This window comes from Histoplasma capsulatum (assembly GCF_000150115.1).
Source record: "Histoplasma capsulatum G186AR genomic scaffold supercont2.9, whole genome shotgun sequence".
In the NCBI taxonomy this organism is placed as follows: Eukaryota; Fungi; Ascomycota; class Eurotiomycetes; order Onygenales; family Ajellomycetaceae; genus Histoplasma; species Histoplasma capsulatum.
In genome coordinates, this window is record NW_025544809.1 from 734,526 (window position 1) to 748,778 (window position 14,253).

The following is a 14,253-nucleotide window of genomic DNA, read 5'->3' on the forward strand; positions in this document are numbered from 1 at the left end:
ACCCAAGAAAATACGTTCCCAAATCTACTTTTTATCGAGGCCAAGAGCTTTTTTTCTCTTCAGGCGGTCGCGCTCAATTTTCTTGAATAGCGGGTGATGTCCCACCTTCTCCTTCAACTGTTTATTCCTACTTTTATTATATTCGATGTACGCCATGTCCTCACCGCCGGCAAGGCCGCTCAAAGTCGCCGCACTACGTTTCACTGCAACTCTCTTCGCCGCACCTCGCGCTTTCGGTCCCCCTGAGCGTTCGCTGAAAAGATCGTCCACTACTTCTTCTACAGCTGCGGAGGTTTCGTTCTGCAGCATGACTTCTTGCAGAAGTTCTCGACGCTCCGTCGGAGTTGCGTATGCGAGTCCTTCAAGGTTCTCAATTCCTTCAAGGTGCGTGATCACCTTAAACGCGTATCCCTGGTCAACTAAGAAAGCTTGACGTTTGGAAGAGTAAAACATCTCGTCCGTATCTTTCGATACAAGGGAGTAGAAGAAAGCGTTGAATCCCTCATCATTCCTTCGTTTAGCACGTAGGATACGTCCGAGACGTTGCGCTTCCTGACGACGAGAGCCGTAATGTGACGAGATCTGTATCAAGCAAGTCGCTTCAGGCAGATCTAGCGAGGTATCACCAATCTTGGACAGGAAGATTGTATTGACTTGTTCATTGTGCTGGAAGTTCTCTAGAATTCGCAATCGTTCGTTTTGAGGCGTTCCGCCGTAGATGTAGGCCTTGTTCAATTTCAGGGCATATCGTTCGAGAGCGTAAACATTGTCAGAGAAAACAATGACTTTGTCTCCACGTTTTTCGTGGTAATCAATCAAAAACTGACACGCCTGGAACTTCCTCGGATTCATGATATAGAGTAACGCTGCTTTTCTAGATTTCTCGCGCATATACTCGGTATAGAATTCCGTTGTCATGGGGCACCACACCTCAGCACACTGGACTTTGGCGATGTGCCCCTGTTCAGCCAACTCCATCCAGTTGGCTTCATACAACTTGGGACCGATCAAAAAATTCAAATCTTTGATCTTATCATCCTCACGAAGAAGAGTAGCTGTGAGCCCAAGTTTGGTCTGAGTAGCAATGGCCGAAGTGACCTTCCGGAACATCGACGCTGGAACGACGTGGACCTCGTCCAAGATCATCAAGCCCCATTCCCGAGATTGCATCCAATCCATCATTTTCTCCGCATCGTGGGAACGAGCCCGTGTTTGAGATACCATGGAATATGTGGAGACTATAATTCCAGTATTTCTCCGGAATTTTTCCTTGTTGTCAGAAGTGAAAACGGCGATATCACTAGGATCAATATTAGACCACCGAAGAAATTCGTTCCTCCACTGAACAACGGACATCGAGCTAGTGCAAAGGATAATGGTTCCTTTCTTGATGGTACAGGCGGCTGTTATGCCAACTAAGGTTTTCCCTGCACCACAAGGCAGGACGATGATTCCACTCTTAGCTCGTCCGTTTCCAAACATTTTACTCAAACTTTTCTCTTGGTAACTGCGGATTTGCGCATTGGGCTTCAGGTCGATATCTAGAGTAGGGTTGATTTCATCGTTTCTAAAGTCATATTCTTCAAGAGCTGGGCAGCCCATACTTTGGCATCGAGCCTTAACAGATTCCACGGCCGTGTTTGGGATCTCAAAGCTGTGGACTTGTGCTGGGTCGTCGTCATCATCCTCTTCCCTCAGATCAACCAAGAGGCCATCCTCTTTTGGCCGCCCATTTGTATCTCCCTCCATTGGTTTTCGGTCTGGATTTTGTTTCACCCCAGCCGCATCCTTAGTTCCGGGAATTACCAACCCTGCCATTTTGGGAGCAGCCTGCTGTATTATACCCTCCGAGTTTTGCAATCTCTGCGGCCCAATAACTTCATCTTGAAGCAACATCTGCAGAGTGGCAGGATCCGAGCTCTCCACAAAGAATCTATTGTATTTCAAAACAACTTTTATCTTTCCATACGACTTGGTGAAATTGACAATGAAAGACTTGATCGTTTCCGGTAGCGGCGTTTTGGACAAACGATCCAGGAAGTTAATGATATCTCCTGGTAATAAGCCCACTGAGACCGCAGCATAAAGACTGTTTCCCGTTAATCGATACTCGTGCAAATGCGTAGGTCTCGATAGAGGCTCAGCTATCGTCGTAAGGAAATCTTGTGCCTGGGGCGCTAGAGGTGAGAAGCTTTCCAGCGTGATGGTGCCCTTCAACGGCTCGATCCATAGCGGTCGGTTAGCGTGGTCGGGCTTCAAAGGCAAGGATGAGAAGTCTTTATAGCCGAAATGTGGATCCTGTCGTTGGATGTCCGCTTTCTTCTTTTGACTAAAGGCCTGAAGAGAAAATTTCTCGACAACCTCTGCATTGGACAAGTTTTCATTTCTTTAGCAACGCAATACAAGCTGTAATCAACAAAATTTCCTATGGGCAAACTTTCGACTCACGTTTCAACCTATCGCCATCATATTCATCATCGTCCGCAACCCCGGGATCTGAGTACTCATCGCTGCTCCGGACGCTCTGGGGAGCCGAAACAGGGACTGGCGTGGATCGTTTGGATGCCCGTCCTGAATTACCACCTACCATAGCCGGTCAGCGACAGTTAAAGCAGACCCTAGAAAAGAAGGGATAAGCATACTGCCAGTTGCCTTCCTTTTCGGAGGCATACTATCGCAAATCACGTCTGGCGAAGCCGCGACGAACCCTCAAGTCGAGCTACGACAGGGAATGGACAGCACTTGGTACAAGGGGTTAGTATCCGGGATCAGAGCCAAAAATACTGGCCCATGTGGACATTCAGAAAAAGCCAGTAGCTTCTGAAACCACGTTATACCGGTGATAGTAATACTATGAGCTCTTCACTGGTTGTTGTTGGCAGCAGCGCAGGAAGAAGCGCTGAAGTGTGCACAGTTGGGCTCAGGTTTGATAGTTATCGGCAAAGGTGCCAAGCGGATGACTCATCATGGATGAGAGTTAATGTCCTGTGATAAGATTCGGAAAAACTGTTCGAAAATGTTCTACTGGGCGATTTGCTCCAATAAATATGTATTTATTTACAAGGTTATTCGCCCAGCAGAGAGTCCTATGTACTCCTTCGATTTGTTGTTGAGCTACGGTCTTCACCACTAATGTTGAATGGACGAGACTATCTTATCTCTGATTGGTTGGCATAGACGTCAAGCTCCGGTCCCGCCACAGCGGACAGTGCTTGACTTTTCCTCTTGTTGTTGACTGCAACGCCAAATTTGCTAGCACTCAATTGAACAGTGAGCAGACAACCGAGAGGCCTCAGTTAATGAAATGAATACTGTGCGTTGCGGAATCCCCATCATCTGGTATATTGATAATGCTAAATGTTGGATGTAGATTAGATCCACCTGGTACGTTCTACCTCATATCTAGTACCCAGGGCAGCAAGCCGCTTTCCCAACGTCATACAACATTTTTTGGGCAAATACTATACAGGATCTAACCGGCATGTCCACCGCACGACAAACAGGGTGGGCTGGGGCTCCCTCTGTATCGGTACGTAATTCCATCCAAACCCCATTTACGCATGTGCTCTCCAATCCTCCCAAACCCAAGCCATTTCCTTCTCTAACCATTTCCCTCCCTGTCTTCTTCCTCGCCCCACAGCCGGCGGTGGCGCCTACTACTTTGCCAAAAAATCCATAAACGCCGACCGCGCCCACCGACACGAAGAAGCCCAACGACGTAAAGAGGAAGCCCTCCGAAGAGAAAATTCCGTAAAATCACCGTCCTCAATCGCACCGTCGACGACAATGCCACAAAAGTCCTCACCCTCAGCCGGCCGCGCGAACTTCTCTCCACAAGCGGATGACACCGGCAATCCAAGCCGGGAAGCTGGACATGACCCTGCTGCGACGCGGCATGAACCCGAGACGCTGGCGGAGAAGATTGATGAAAAAGGAAAATACGAGGCAGCAGAGGCATATACATCGAGGAAGGGGAATCGGCTTTGAATTTGTGGCTTTAAGCTGACTACAAGGCTTTTTTTTTTTTTTTTTGAGAAGCATTTTGTCATTTTATTTTGTCAACTAGTGCTGCGTGTGCGAATGGGAAGGAGGGCCAAATAAGGAAAAGGAGGTAGTCATATACAACTGGAAACTTGACTATCTGGAAACATTTGGGGAAGGTATGTGGTGTATTTTTATTTGAATTATATTGTAGAAAAAGTTTGTATGGTTAAATTTGATCAAACCGCACTCTGAATCCTCAGCCCTCCTTGTACGGATCTTAACGGAGGTGAAGAAAATGTTAATTTGTTTGAAAACCCATTTCCAAATCCAAACTTGATCATGTTTGTTCTTATGCCCAAAGGTTCGTAGGTCGCGTCCAAAGTCCATGAAAAAGAGAGCAGTCATGCCTATCCCAATCCATCCCAGTATTCGAAACACCTGAGGTATTTGTACTATCTATATATAAAAAAAAAAAGGAAATATAAATATAAATCAAATAAAACAAGAAAGTAGACGCAGCAAGATATTTACCCAATAACGCCGCCCCACAAGCCCTCATGCGCAAAAACAGAAGCTATCCCATATCTCAAGTGTTCCCGAATGACTCACTCCCATCCTAGGTAAAAAGCAGGCCTTAGGTCAAGACATAAAGCGTAAGCGGTCTCTGTATATTTTACAGATAACGCCGTCGGTGAAACGTATTTATAGTTTTAATCGCATTTCCTAGCGGGCATGGAAGCAGAGGGGTGGATATCTAGGTAAAGGGGTAAGTTTTCGAGTCCCTTGTCAGTTTTGTCATTGAGAGCGAATAATAGTTCGCAAAACATATATATCGCCGATATTTGTTTTAAGAAATCCAATCCAAAGGCAAAGGAGAAAGTGAGCAATGAAATGGAGAGCAGCCCAGACAAATACACAAAAGCATCATAGAAATTGATCTACTCAACTTATTCGTATGTGGGCTTCCATGCCTCTTTTCGCGCGAGCTCTGGATCGCGGGCGGGATGAAAGGGGCCACGACCAGAGAGGTGATCCCCGACATCGTCAGGAGCCTGTGAGTGCGAGTCTCAGGCTTTGGGGCCTGGGTGGAGAGATGGCGGATCGAGACTCTGAGCATCTTTTGGTGAGGAAAAAGGAGATGTTGTTTCGGCTATTGTGGCGGACGTAAAGCTTGCGAAAACAGAATTTTCTGCCACCCCCTGAAAAGTAGTAGCAAAACACCGCAAAAATAACCAAAATATCCATGTATCTCTAGAATCATTCAAATATCATCCAATTCATTCAAATACACACCTTTATCATCAAATACACACCTTTATCATCAAATCTGCCAATATGCCCTGCAACACTCATCATTCTACTGCCTCACAAGCTCATAAAAGGACTTCAACTACTCTGTGCCTTCATCTGCCCAAACCACCTGTTCCAGATGTTCTGGATAATGACAAGAATTCAACTGATGATGAGAAGGAGGAGGAGGAGGAGAAGAAGAAGGAGACACAGTCAGAAGATCCTTGATTTCTGCAAACACCTACCTCTGAGCCCAAGATCTCATTCAGGCTGTATGAATGGGTGATTATCAATGGGATAAAGGAGTCTATAAAGATCAAGTTACAGAATGTCACAACAAATGATATGACTGTCAGCTTCTATTATATTCAATATACTGCAAAAAGAATAGCTGAAGAGTATGTTATGAAGCAGAACTGTAAGGAGATAGAAGTTGCAAATTGTATAGCAGTCATCTCATCAAACAAATGTGGATCTTCAATCAAAATCACTCTTGAGAAGAAGACAGATTGAAGAGAGATTATCACTCTTTTGAAGGAGTTATATAAGGAGAAGATAAGCAGATTTAGCATTGAGATTACCATCTTTTTTAATCTTCTTGATATCTCAACTCTATTCTCAAACACCTCTGTAATATGTGATTCTGCAGCTTTCATTGAAGTGTTGAATTCACAATTAACAACTCAGACATTGACATCAAAAAGAGTATTAGATGTCAAAGAAGAAGTAATCTCATCATCTGTCAAATCCCCTCTCTATTGTCCTGTCAAATCCCCTCAAATTCATGAAATATTCAATGATGAAAAGCTGCTGTCTATATGTACAAGATCCACAGCCACTAGCCAGCAGCTGAAGAAGACTCAAAATTGATAATCAAATGAGCATGATTCTTTATGAATTGAGTGTGAGATAACTGCTCACTGATGTTGTCAAAAGATGAATTGTCATAACTTTGAACAGAGCACTTGTTGGATGGCTTTTGATGATACTCATATTCAACTTCTGAGTAGTGAGATTGCCAGTTGAATAGATGATGTTGAACATGGACATGCAACAGTTAAAAATCTGTCAAGAAAGATGACAAAAAGATTAATGAATAGAAAGGAGAAGAAGAAATGAAAAAGCAAATCTATCTCTGCTTCTAACTCTTCTATACAGACACCTCAGATGCCAGCAGTTATCTTCCCTCTCTCAACTCCTTCTTCATCTAATATTGTGTCTCCAAGTGAGATAATCAATGTGATGGTGATGAAATATATAATGAAAGAAATGGGAGGCATGAAAGGACTGAATTCAAACTTGCCATCAAATTCAAATCTGCCATTGAATTCAAATCTGCTGTTGAATTCAAATCTGCTGTCAAATCCAAATCTGCTGTTGAATCCAAATCTGCCTTCTATTTGAAGTAGTTCAATCCCTCAGTTTGATGAACACACAGATCTGTTTATTGATGAGTTCTTCAATTGATTGATGACAGAGAGATCTCAAAGAGCAGAAGCTCTTTTAACTGCAAAGAGTATTATTCAGAATGAAGGATTTGAACTGAATTATATACAGACAATGACAAATGAGCAGATGGTTCAGTTGAATATTGAAATGAGTATATTCTTGATAATAAGAGATAGATTAAAGAGTTCTATCTGACAGTCACAGTTGAAGGAGATTAAATTATCTTTATCTGCTATTTGTAGTGATGGCAGCAGACCTCATACTGCTTCTGCTTCTGAATTTGAAACTTAGATATTATATATCATCATAATTGAATTGCAATCTGAATCTTTCTAGATTTTACAATACTATTCTATATGAGCAGATCTGAAATATCCTCTTGCATCTTCTTCTTCTATAAAGTTCTCAACTGCATAATGCAAGAAGACTTCAAAATCTCCATCAAACTGATTCTCTAACTGACATCTGTATCTTCTAATCCATTCTTTCAACACATGAAATGACTCCTCTATAGAATTATAATCAGAAGAATATGGAAGTAAAAATAAAAGTTCAATACCAGCTTCTCTGCAGAGATCTTGCAGTGCTTGTGAATGATAAGAAGAGTAATTATTCATCACTAGATAGTGATAATCTTGTTGGCATTTGAGCAGTATCTGAACATATACAAACTCATTGAACCTCTCTGTATTATAGAACCTCTGATATATATCATAATCAAGATATTCATTGACACTTATTGCAGATAAGATTGATCATCTGTGAGATTGTTTACAGGGTCTTCTAATGTGACAAGGGAATTCTCTGCTTGATCATTCATATTGTTGATCTGCAGTATGTTCATTCACAGCACTCTCATCTAAAAATATAAGTTAATCAGATTGATACTGAGTAACTTGAATATGTCATTCAGCTTGAAGTTCTTCATTACATTGAGTGGTCATGAGTTCAATCTATATCAAATAGAACTGACAGATTAGCAGGTTCTATAAGTGACAATTGCAATAATTAATCATCTTTTTCCATGTCAAATTCAGTTTCTTCAACAATCTAGATATTGATTGAGGATGGATATCAACATCAAATTCATCCTTCACAAAGCAGACAGTCTCATTGTGATATGCAGTTGGATATGCCTCAAAAAAATCCTTCAAATCTGACAAGATATTCAGTGTGATCTTTGACTTTACACCCCATGTTGAATGAGAACTTCTAGCAGTTCCAAAGCAGTGAATATTTTGTTGGATTTGATATACAGTGGTCAGATGGCACTCAATGGTCCGTGCAATCTGAGCAGGTATATAACCATTGTTTAGAAGGTGTACGATCTCATTGGTGGTAAATTTGCTGAGCTGGGGGGGCATATTGGCAGATTTGATGATAAAGGTGTGTATTTGATGATAAAGGTGCGTATTTGAATGAATTGGATGATATTTGAATGATTCTAGAGATACGTGGATATTTTGGTTATTTTTGCGGTGTTTTGCTACTACTTTTCAGGGGGTGGCAGAAAATTCTGTTTTCGCAAGCTTTACGTCCGCCACAATAGTGGATTGCGGCGCGGGGTCAACTGGTTTCAGTTGAGCAGAGGAAATCTTGGGATAGTAATGAGTACTAACACAGAAGTAGAGCACAGAAATACTGCCCCAGCACAACTCCTGCATTTGTCCTGAGAACTTTCTAAATTTACAGACCCGATATCTTTGCGCTGGGTTCTAACATGCTTTAAGTTTTGTGAGAATAAACAGAATCGCGCTGGCATTATTCTCCGCAACCAAAGCTTCGGTTGCTGTTTGGGCTCTCGATTCCTATTACGGACTAGCGTCATGCATCTCATACCCAACAAGCGGCAAGGCTTAGCCGTTTCTTGGCGTATGGAAGTGCGTGTTTCAATTTTGCCCGCATTTCGGGGCCACTTATAGAATTGTATGAATAGACTTCTGTTGACGTGAAAGTAGAGGCCCTAGTCGGGAGCTAATAAAAGACGGGCTCGTACGAATATCTTGCGCTTTGTCCCTCTCCTCCCTCGCATTTTCAGTGCCTGATGTGCTCATGCCAAACCCCTTTAAATTTTGCTCGTTATTGATATCGCAACGAATTTCTCCAAAGCATTCCCACTTTTTCTTCCTCATGACTAATAGTACGTTTTGCATCCATGACAATGGTAAATGATTCCTATTAGCTACCTATTTAACATATCTGACAGTTTTCTTTCTCAGACCTTTCTCCATGCTCCCAGCCAGAGTGGCCTCGCCTAAGAGAATGCATTCTTGGGCGATGGCTAATTGGTACCTTTGTCTAACGAGTCAGAGATAGGGGTATCTGTCATAAAGCCTTCAAGAATGAGCATCTTTTCTTTCTAAACTGCAAGAAGTTGCAGGCTTTTATCTAATCTGCTGTTGATAATCATCAGATGTCTTGTAAATTGGAAGGGGATAGTGATATGTCTGTTGTAGATCAGTAGAAGCACTTAAACTGAATTTGAGAGTCATACAGTTTGCTTCATCAAGGGGTGGATTTCCATTTGTGTTAGAGTGAGATATCAATTGTTCATATAAATGATGACATAGCACTGCATTTATCACTGTACTTCACACTCTTTTGAAAGAGAGTCTCTCTCTGTCTGCACCTCTTTTTAGATGATGCTTGATAATCTTTATATGTCTTACAAATTGTATGAGAATAGTGCTTCTCCTGCTCATTGTCAGTTGTGAATGGAGCTTCCAGACTAAAATTGAATCTCATACAACCTGTTCTTCTGAAGGTGGACATGTACCACTTGAATCACCGGTAGTGAACAGTAGCACTGTATTGAAGTAGGTTTGACCATATTTCGTACGGCGGCCGCAATCCGGGGGAGGGAATGGCTGGCCTCGCTCAGCCATGGATAAGATCCGTTGAATAAGGGATTCTTCTTTTATGAAACTTGAGTTTCCAGTTCTTTGGTGGAGTGAGTGTCTAACGCGTGCTATATGACCATGAAGTCGATAGTATCGACCGGAGTAGGGAATATCATATAATTTTGCTGCGGCATTTACGCTTGAGCAATAACCATCATAACCCAGGAAGGTATTAAATGACCTCTAGCCTCAGGCCCATACAATTAGAATAGCCTTTTGCAATGAGCTGCATGAATTTGTGATAACTAGGTTGCTTCTCTCTCTTTTCTCTAGAGAGGTTTCTTAAATACATGCTTCATTTAAGTCGAGGAAGGAACAAATAAGGGAAACGAATGATGTAAGAAAGGAAAGAAAGGCTCTTCGGGCGTTCCGTAGGTGCTCTGTAGCATCTGCCCGCAACTATAAAGTTCAACATCCTGGACGGAGCGTAATGGACAATGGGCATGTTAAGTACAAATGGGGAAAGCTCATATTGTTCAATTTGGTTGAGAAAAGAAAGAAAACAGGAAGGAGGTATGTGAACATCAATTTGAGGTGATTCAAGAAAAGGAAAGGAAAACCAGCACCTTTGTAAACAGATTAGATATAAAGAGAAGAGATGTTGGAGTCATCAGGCGGTTGAGAATATGTTGCCTTTTGCAGAAGCTTGACTACCTGCTCATGGCCCCTCTCAGCTGCCCATGGGAGTGAAGTAAGTATAAGCTTGTCTCTAGCCCCAATATTGGCATTTCTTTCAAGCGGCAGCTTCACTACCTGCTTACAGCCACTGTAAGCTGCCCATGATAGTGAAGTCTGTGCATATTGATCTTTAATCTCAATATTGGCATTCCTTTCAAGCAGTGGCTTGACTATCTGCTCATGACCCTTCTCTGCCCATGACAGTGGAGTCTGTCCATTCTTGTCTTTAATATCAATATTGGCATTTCTTTCAAGCAGCAGCTTCACTACCTGCACATAGCCACTGTAAGCTGCCCATGAGAGTGGAGTCCGTCCATTCTTATCTTTAACATCAATATTGGCATTTCTTTCAAGCAGCAGCTTGACTACCTGTCTATTACCTAGCATAGCTGCCTGTGAGAGTGAAGTCTGTTCATATTGATCTTTAGTCTCAATATTGGCATTTCTTTCAAGCAGCAGGTCAACTATCTGCTCAAAACCTTGTAGAGCTGCCTCTGAGAATGGAGTCTGTCCATTCTTGTCTTTAACATCAATATTGGCATTTCTTTCAAGCAGCAGCTTCACTATCTGCTCATAGCCACCATAAGCTGCCCATAAGAGTGGAGTCCATCCATTCTTATCTTTAACCTCAATATTGGCATTTCTTTCAAGCAGCAACTTGACTATCTGCTTATAACCTAGTCTAGCTGCTGATGAGAGTGGAGTATATTCATTCTCATCTTTGATCTCAATATTGGCATTTCTTTCAAGCAGTACCTTCACTATCTGCTCATGGCCCTTCTTAGCTGCATATGAGAGTGAAGTCTTGCCATTCACACTTTTAGCCTCAATATTGGCATTTCTTTCAAGCAGTAGCCTGACTACCTGCTCAAAACCTAGTATAGCTGCCAATAACAGTGGGGTCTGCTCATATTGATCTTTAGTCTCAATATTGGCATTTCCTTTAAGCAGAGCTGAGATGCATTTCTTCAACTCAAAGTACACTGCTAGATGCATTCCTGCCATCTTCAACGCATCAGTACTGCATCCATTGTATACCATAACCTGGTAACATGCAGATACCTTGGCTGAGCTGTGAAGAAAATCCAAAATTAAGCTCTCCTCTTGAATTGAAGATTCCCTGACATGATAGCCCCAGTTCCGCGCAGCATAACTGTAAAAAGGATATAACTGTAATCGCTCAGTCAAAGCATCTTTCGTCAGGCAGCATCCAGTTTCAAACGCTTTAAATGATAGGTAAGTGACACAGGTTTTTGTAATATCAGTGTGAGCATTTGGAAACCAGCTCTCCCAAGAGCGCTCAAGGAATTTCTGGGTAGTGTAGTGGATCAAATGGATAATCCCACCCTCGTCGCCGGCAATGATCAATCCAGCACACACTGAGACTGTAAGTTGAATAGGTGCAATATTATCTGTATCAAGCTCAGATGTATTTGGCTCAATGGCTAGAGCATGTTGAAGTTCCATAGATGTCAGTTGACTCTTTGCACAGACGATCCATTGAAGGGCCCTCATAGCGAGGTCTTGGTAATCCGGTGGTTGACTTCGTATTCTTTCCATAGCGTGCTTATAGGCAGTATCTAGTGCTATGAACTTTTCGCTGTCATTTGGTGCATTGGACGTTGCCTCTATCTCTTGAAGCGCCTGTTTTATCGCCTTCTTATTTGTTTTAAAGGCCAAGGAATCAACGTAGAGCCGTGCGAGCAGAAACCTAGTTTATGTTAGCAAACTCGGCTAATCCTCCCCTCTGAGGATAACACATACATGCCGTCAACAGCTTTAGCGATCTTGGTCTTAATTTCTTCTTGAAGAGACTTGTCTTCTGAAATTAAGGTCGAGCAATTCCGCAGTCTTTCGTCAAGATATTTTTGTACATCTGTAGCATTGGCGCGAATCTCAAGCCTGATACTTCCGTCGAATTTTCCCTCGATTTCCTGGATAAATCGCGACGTGGCGAAAATACTCGCATTGGTGTTTGTCTGGAGGTTGAAAATCCATTGCAGGAACATTTCACGACCATTAGGAGAAGCTCGACACTCATCTAGTGCGTCGATGACAATAAATGTCCTTTGATAAGAAGCTGCAATTTTCTGTAGTGAACTCCGGAGCTCATCCAGTGAAGGACGGGTATTTACGCGTTTATGTCGATTATAGAGGTCCTTTACAACTTCAACTACAGAAGGCTGTCCCTGAAGTAATTGCTTTAACAGACTTGCAATGAGATCAGCCGGCTTCTGTTCCTGTTGTTGCTTGAAGTTGCAATATAGATATGCGATCCCAACGGAAGGGTCATTTTGAAATCTCCTGTGAAGGTCGTGGACAACAATAGATGTGATAATTGTTTTGCCTGCCCCGGGTATGCCTGGGCAGAATAGAGTTTGTTTGGGTTCTCTGAGCCACTGTTGGAATTTATCTGATTGCAATAGCCATTCTCCGGTACATTCCTGTCGTTGGGAAATCAAGTCATTTTGCTGGGGAGCATAATTCATTGGTGTGAGCCACTCAGAAATGGTTTGATGCTCTTGGTTTTGTTGGTGAGAATGAAGTTGGTTGACGATATTGATCACTCCTTCAAGTTGACCTGCGAAACCATGGTTTGTTAGAATTGCTGAGGCTTACGAATACTCCGTCCAAGAATCATTGATGTTAACCAACCAAACAGAAGATTTAAAAAATTGATGGGCCTTACTTTTGATTGTGGGCATCTTATCCACCTCCTGTGTTGGTACCCACGAGAGGAGTTCCTTGGCAAATGCCGCTGCAACAGCCGCTGCGTGTTCTTGCCAGTTTTTGTTCTTATGTGCATCTGCATAATCACAGATACCTCGGATGACAAGGCATGGGAAATTATTCATCAGTCCTGCTGCCTCCGTTTCAAAGCAGAGTACCTTGCCTCCAAGTCGTTTATTGATATCGTCCCGGACCAACGCATCTTTGATTACCTGGTTGCCAGATGCGATAAGGCCGTAATGCACACGCATGTCCCGCGGTTTTCTGCGGATAATTCCTCTCGGATCACAGTGACTGCAAGGATCCCCTTCTCCTTCCTCCTCTTCCTCATAGCCATCCTCTTGGCTCTCCTCGGTGCTGGTGTCGGAAGTATCAGGTTTTTCAACATGCTTGCAGCTTGCTCTAAAGAGCACATCTCTCAAAGACTCCGACCTGGTATATCTCGGCGCAAGCCTAGGCCAGTTGTCCTTCAATTCGTCGAGGTAATGTGGTATCTTAGAACCTTTCATCTCATGCTCCCTCTCTAATTTGGTCAATGCAGTAAGTAGCTCGGTAGGGGGGCGGTTCAATGCTCCGGTTCGTTTGAAGCCCTCTTGTTGAGATTTCCCAAAATCCCACTGCACAACTCCGCTAAACTCATCAGTGGGCGTGCTGACCACAACATCGCCAAGCCTGACAGATTTAGGGACTCCTCCGCCGATACCAACCATCAACCCAAATTTAATTGATGGGAAAGTAGACGTCATCCAAGTCGCGACTGTTGCTGCATTGTTGCTGCCGATTTCGCCTTTTGGCAAACATGCTATTACAATGTTATGCACGCCAACATGACCGAGGGTATAGGCATTGTGGTCATTAGGGTGCTTAGGAAGTTCTTCGTGTATTTCATCAAGCATTGCCGCCGCGGCCGTTAACTCCTTAGGCAGCGCGCAGACCCAGCCCACGGTGTAGTCATCATGAGTCCGAAGCTGAGTAGCCATCTCTGGAGTAGACTGTTCGAGAGGACGCATCTTGTAACAAGATGTATTTAGAGAGGATAACGTGGGAGTAATAAGTCGATCTACTTTGGTTGGTTTTGTTCAGTAGGATAGGTTTTTATCAAGTTCTATCGAGTTGCTGGAATGCAGATCAAAAAGCTGACACCTCACTCACGGTGGAGACGATATCGTCCGAATAGGGAGATATGTTACGATGCGTACACGAGAGTTGCGAGTGAACAAAG

The 14,253-nt window shown here is 43.0% G+C and overlaps 5 protein-coding genes across 5 annotated transcripts; 2 read left to right on the forward strand and 3 right to left on the reverse strand.

The window, feature by feature from the left end:
• Positions 1 to 24: 24 nt before the first annotated feature.
• Positions 25 to 2,670, reverse strand: HCBG_06467 (DNA repair helicase RAD25; the record flags this gene model as incomplete). The annotated part of the gene is made up of 3 exons (XM_045433516.1): positions 25 to 2,363; positions 2,449 to 2,583; positions 2,643 to 2,670. 3 exons carry the CDS (start codon positions 2,668 to 2,670, stop codon positions 25 to 27), a joined length of 2,502 nt encoding a protein of 833 aa, XP_045285829.1.
• An 811-nt stretch (positions 2,671 to 3,481) lies between these two features.
• Positions 3,482 to 3,987, forward strand: HCBG_06468 (uncharacterized protein; the record flags this gene model as incomplete). Its single annotated transcript, XM_045433517.1, has 2 exons — positions 3,482 to 3,533; positions 3,641 to 3,987. The coding sequence occupies 2 exons, from the start codon at positions 3,482 to 3,484 to the stop codon at positions 3,985 to 3,987; spliced, it is 399 nt and encodes a 132-aa protein (XP_045285830.1).
• Positions 3,988 to 4,951: 964 nt separating this feature from the next.
• On the forward strand, positions 4,952 to 5,502 carry HCBG_06469 (uncharacterized protein; the record flags this gene model as incomplete). Its single annotated transcript, XM_045433518.1, has 3 exons — positions 4,952 to 5,107; positions 5,168 to 5,190; positions 5,367 to 5,502. 3 exons carry the CDS (start codon positions 4,952 to 4,954, stop codon positions 5,500 to 5,502), a joined length of 315 nt encoding a protein of 104 aa, XP_045285831.1.
• Positions 5,503 to 8,219: 2,717 nt separating this feature from the next.
• On the reverse strand, positions 8,220 to 9,608 carry HCBG_06470 (uncharacterized protein; the record flags this gene model as incomplete). Its single annotated transcript, XM_045433519.1, has 5 exons — positions 8,220 to 8,318; positions 8,563 to 8,663; positions 8,720 to 8,857; positions 9,016 to 9,082; positions 9,471 to 9,608. 5 exons carry the CDS (start codon positions 9,606 to 9,608, stop codon positions 8,220 to 8,222), a joined length of 543 nt encoding a protein of 180 aa, XP_045285832.1.
• Positions 9,609 to 10,202: 594 nt separating this feature from the next.
• HCBG_06471 (ankyrin repeat protein) lies at positions 10,203 to 14,011 on the reverse strand (the record flags this gene model as incomplete). The annotated part of the gene is made up of 3 exons (XM_045433520.1): positions 10,203 to 12,012; positions 12,066 to 12,882; positions 12,991 to 14,011. 3 exons carry the CDS (start codon positions 14,009 to 14,011, stop codon positions 10,203 to 10,205), a joined length of 3,648 nt encoding a protein of 1,215 aa, XP_045285833.1.
• Between the last annotated feature and the right edge of the window lie 242 nt (positions 14,012 to 14,253).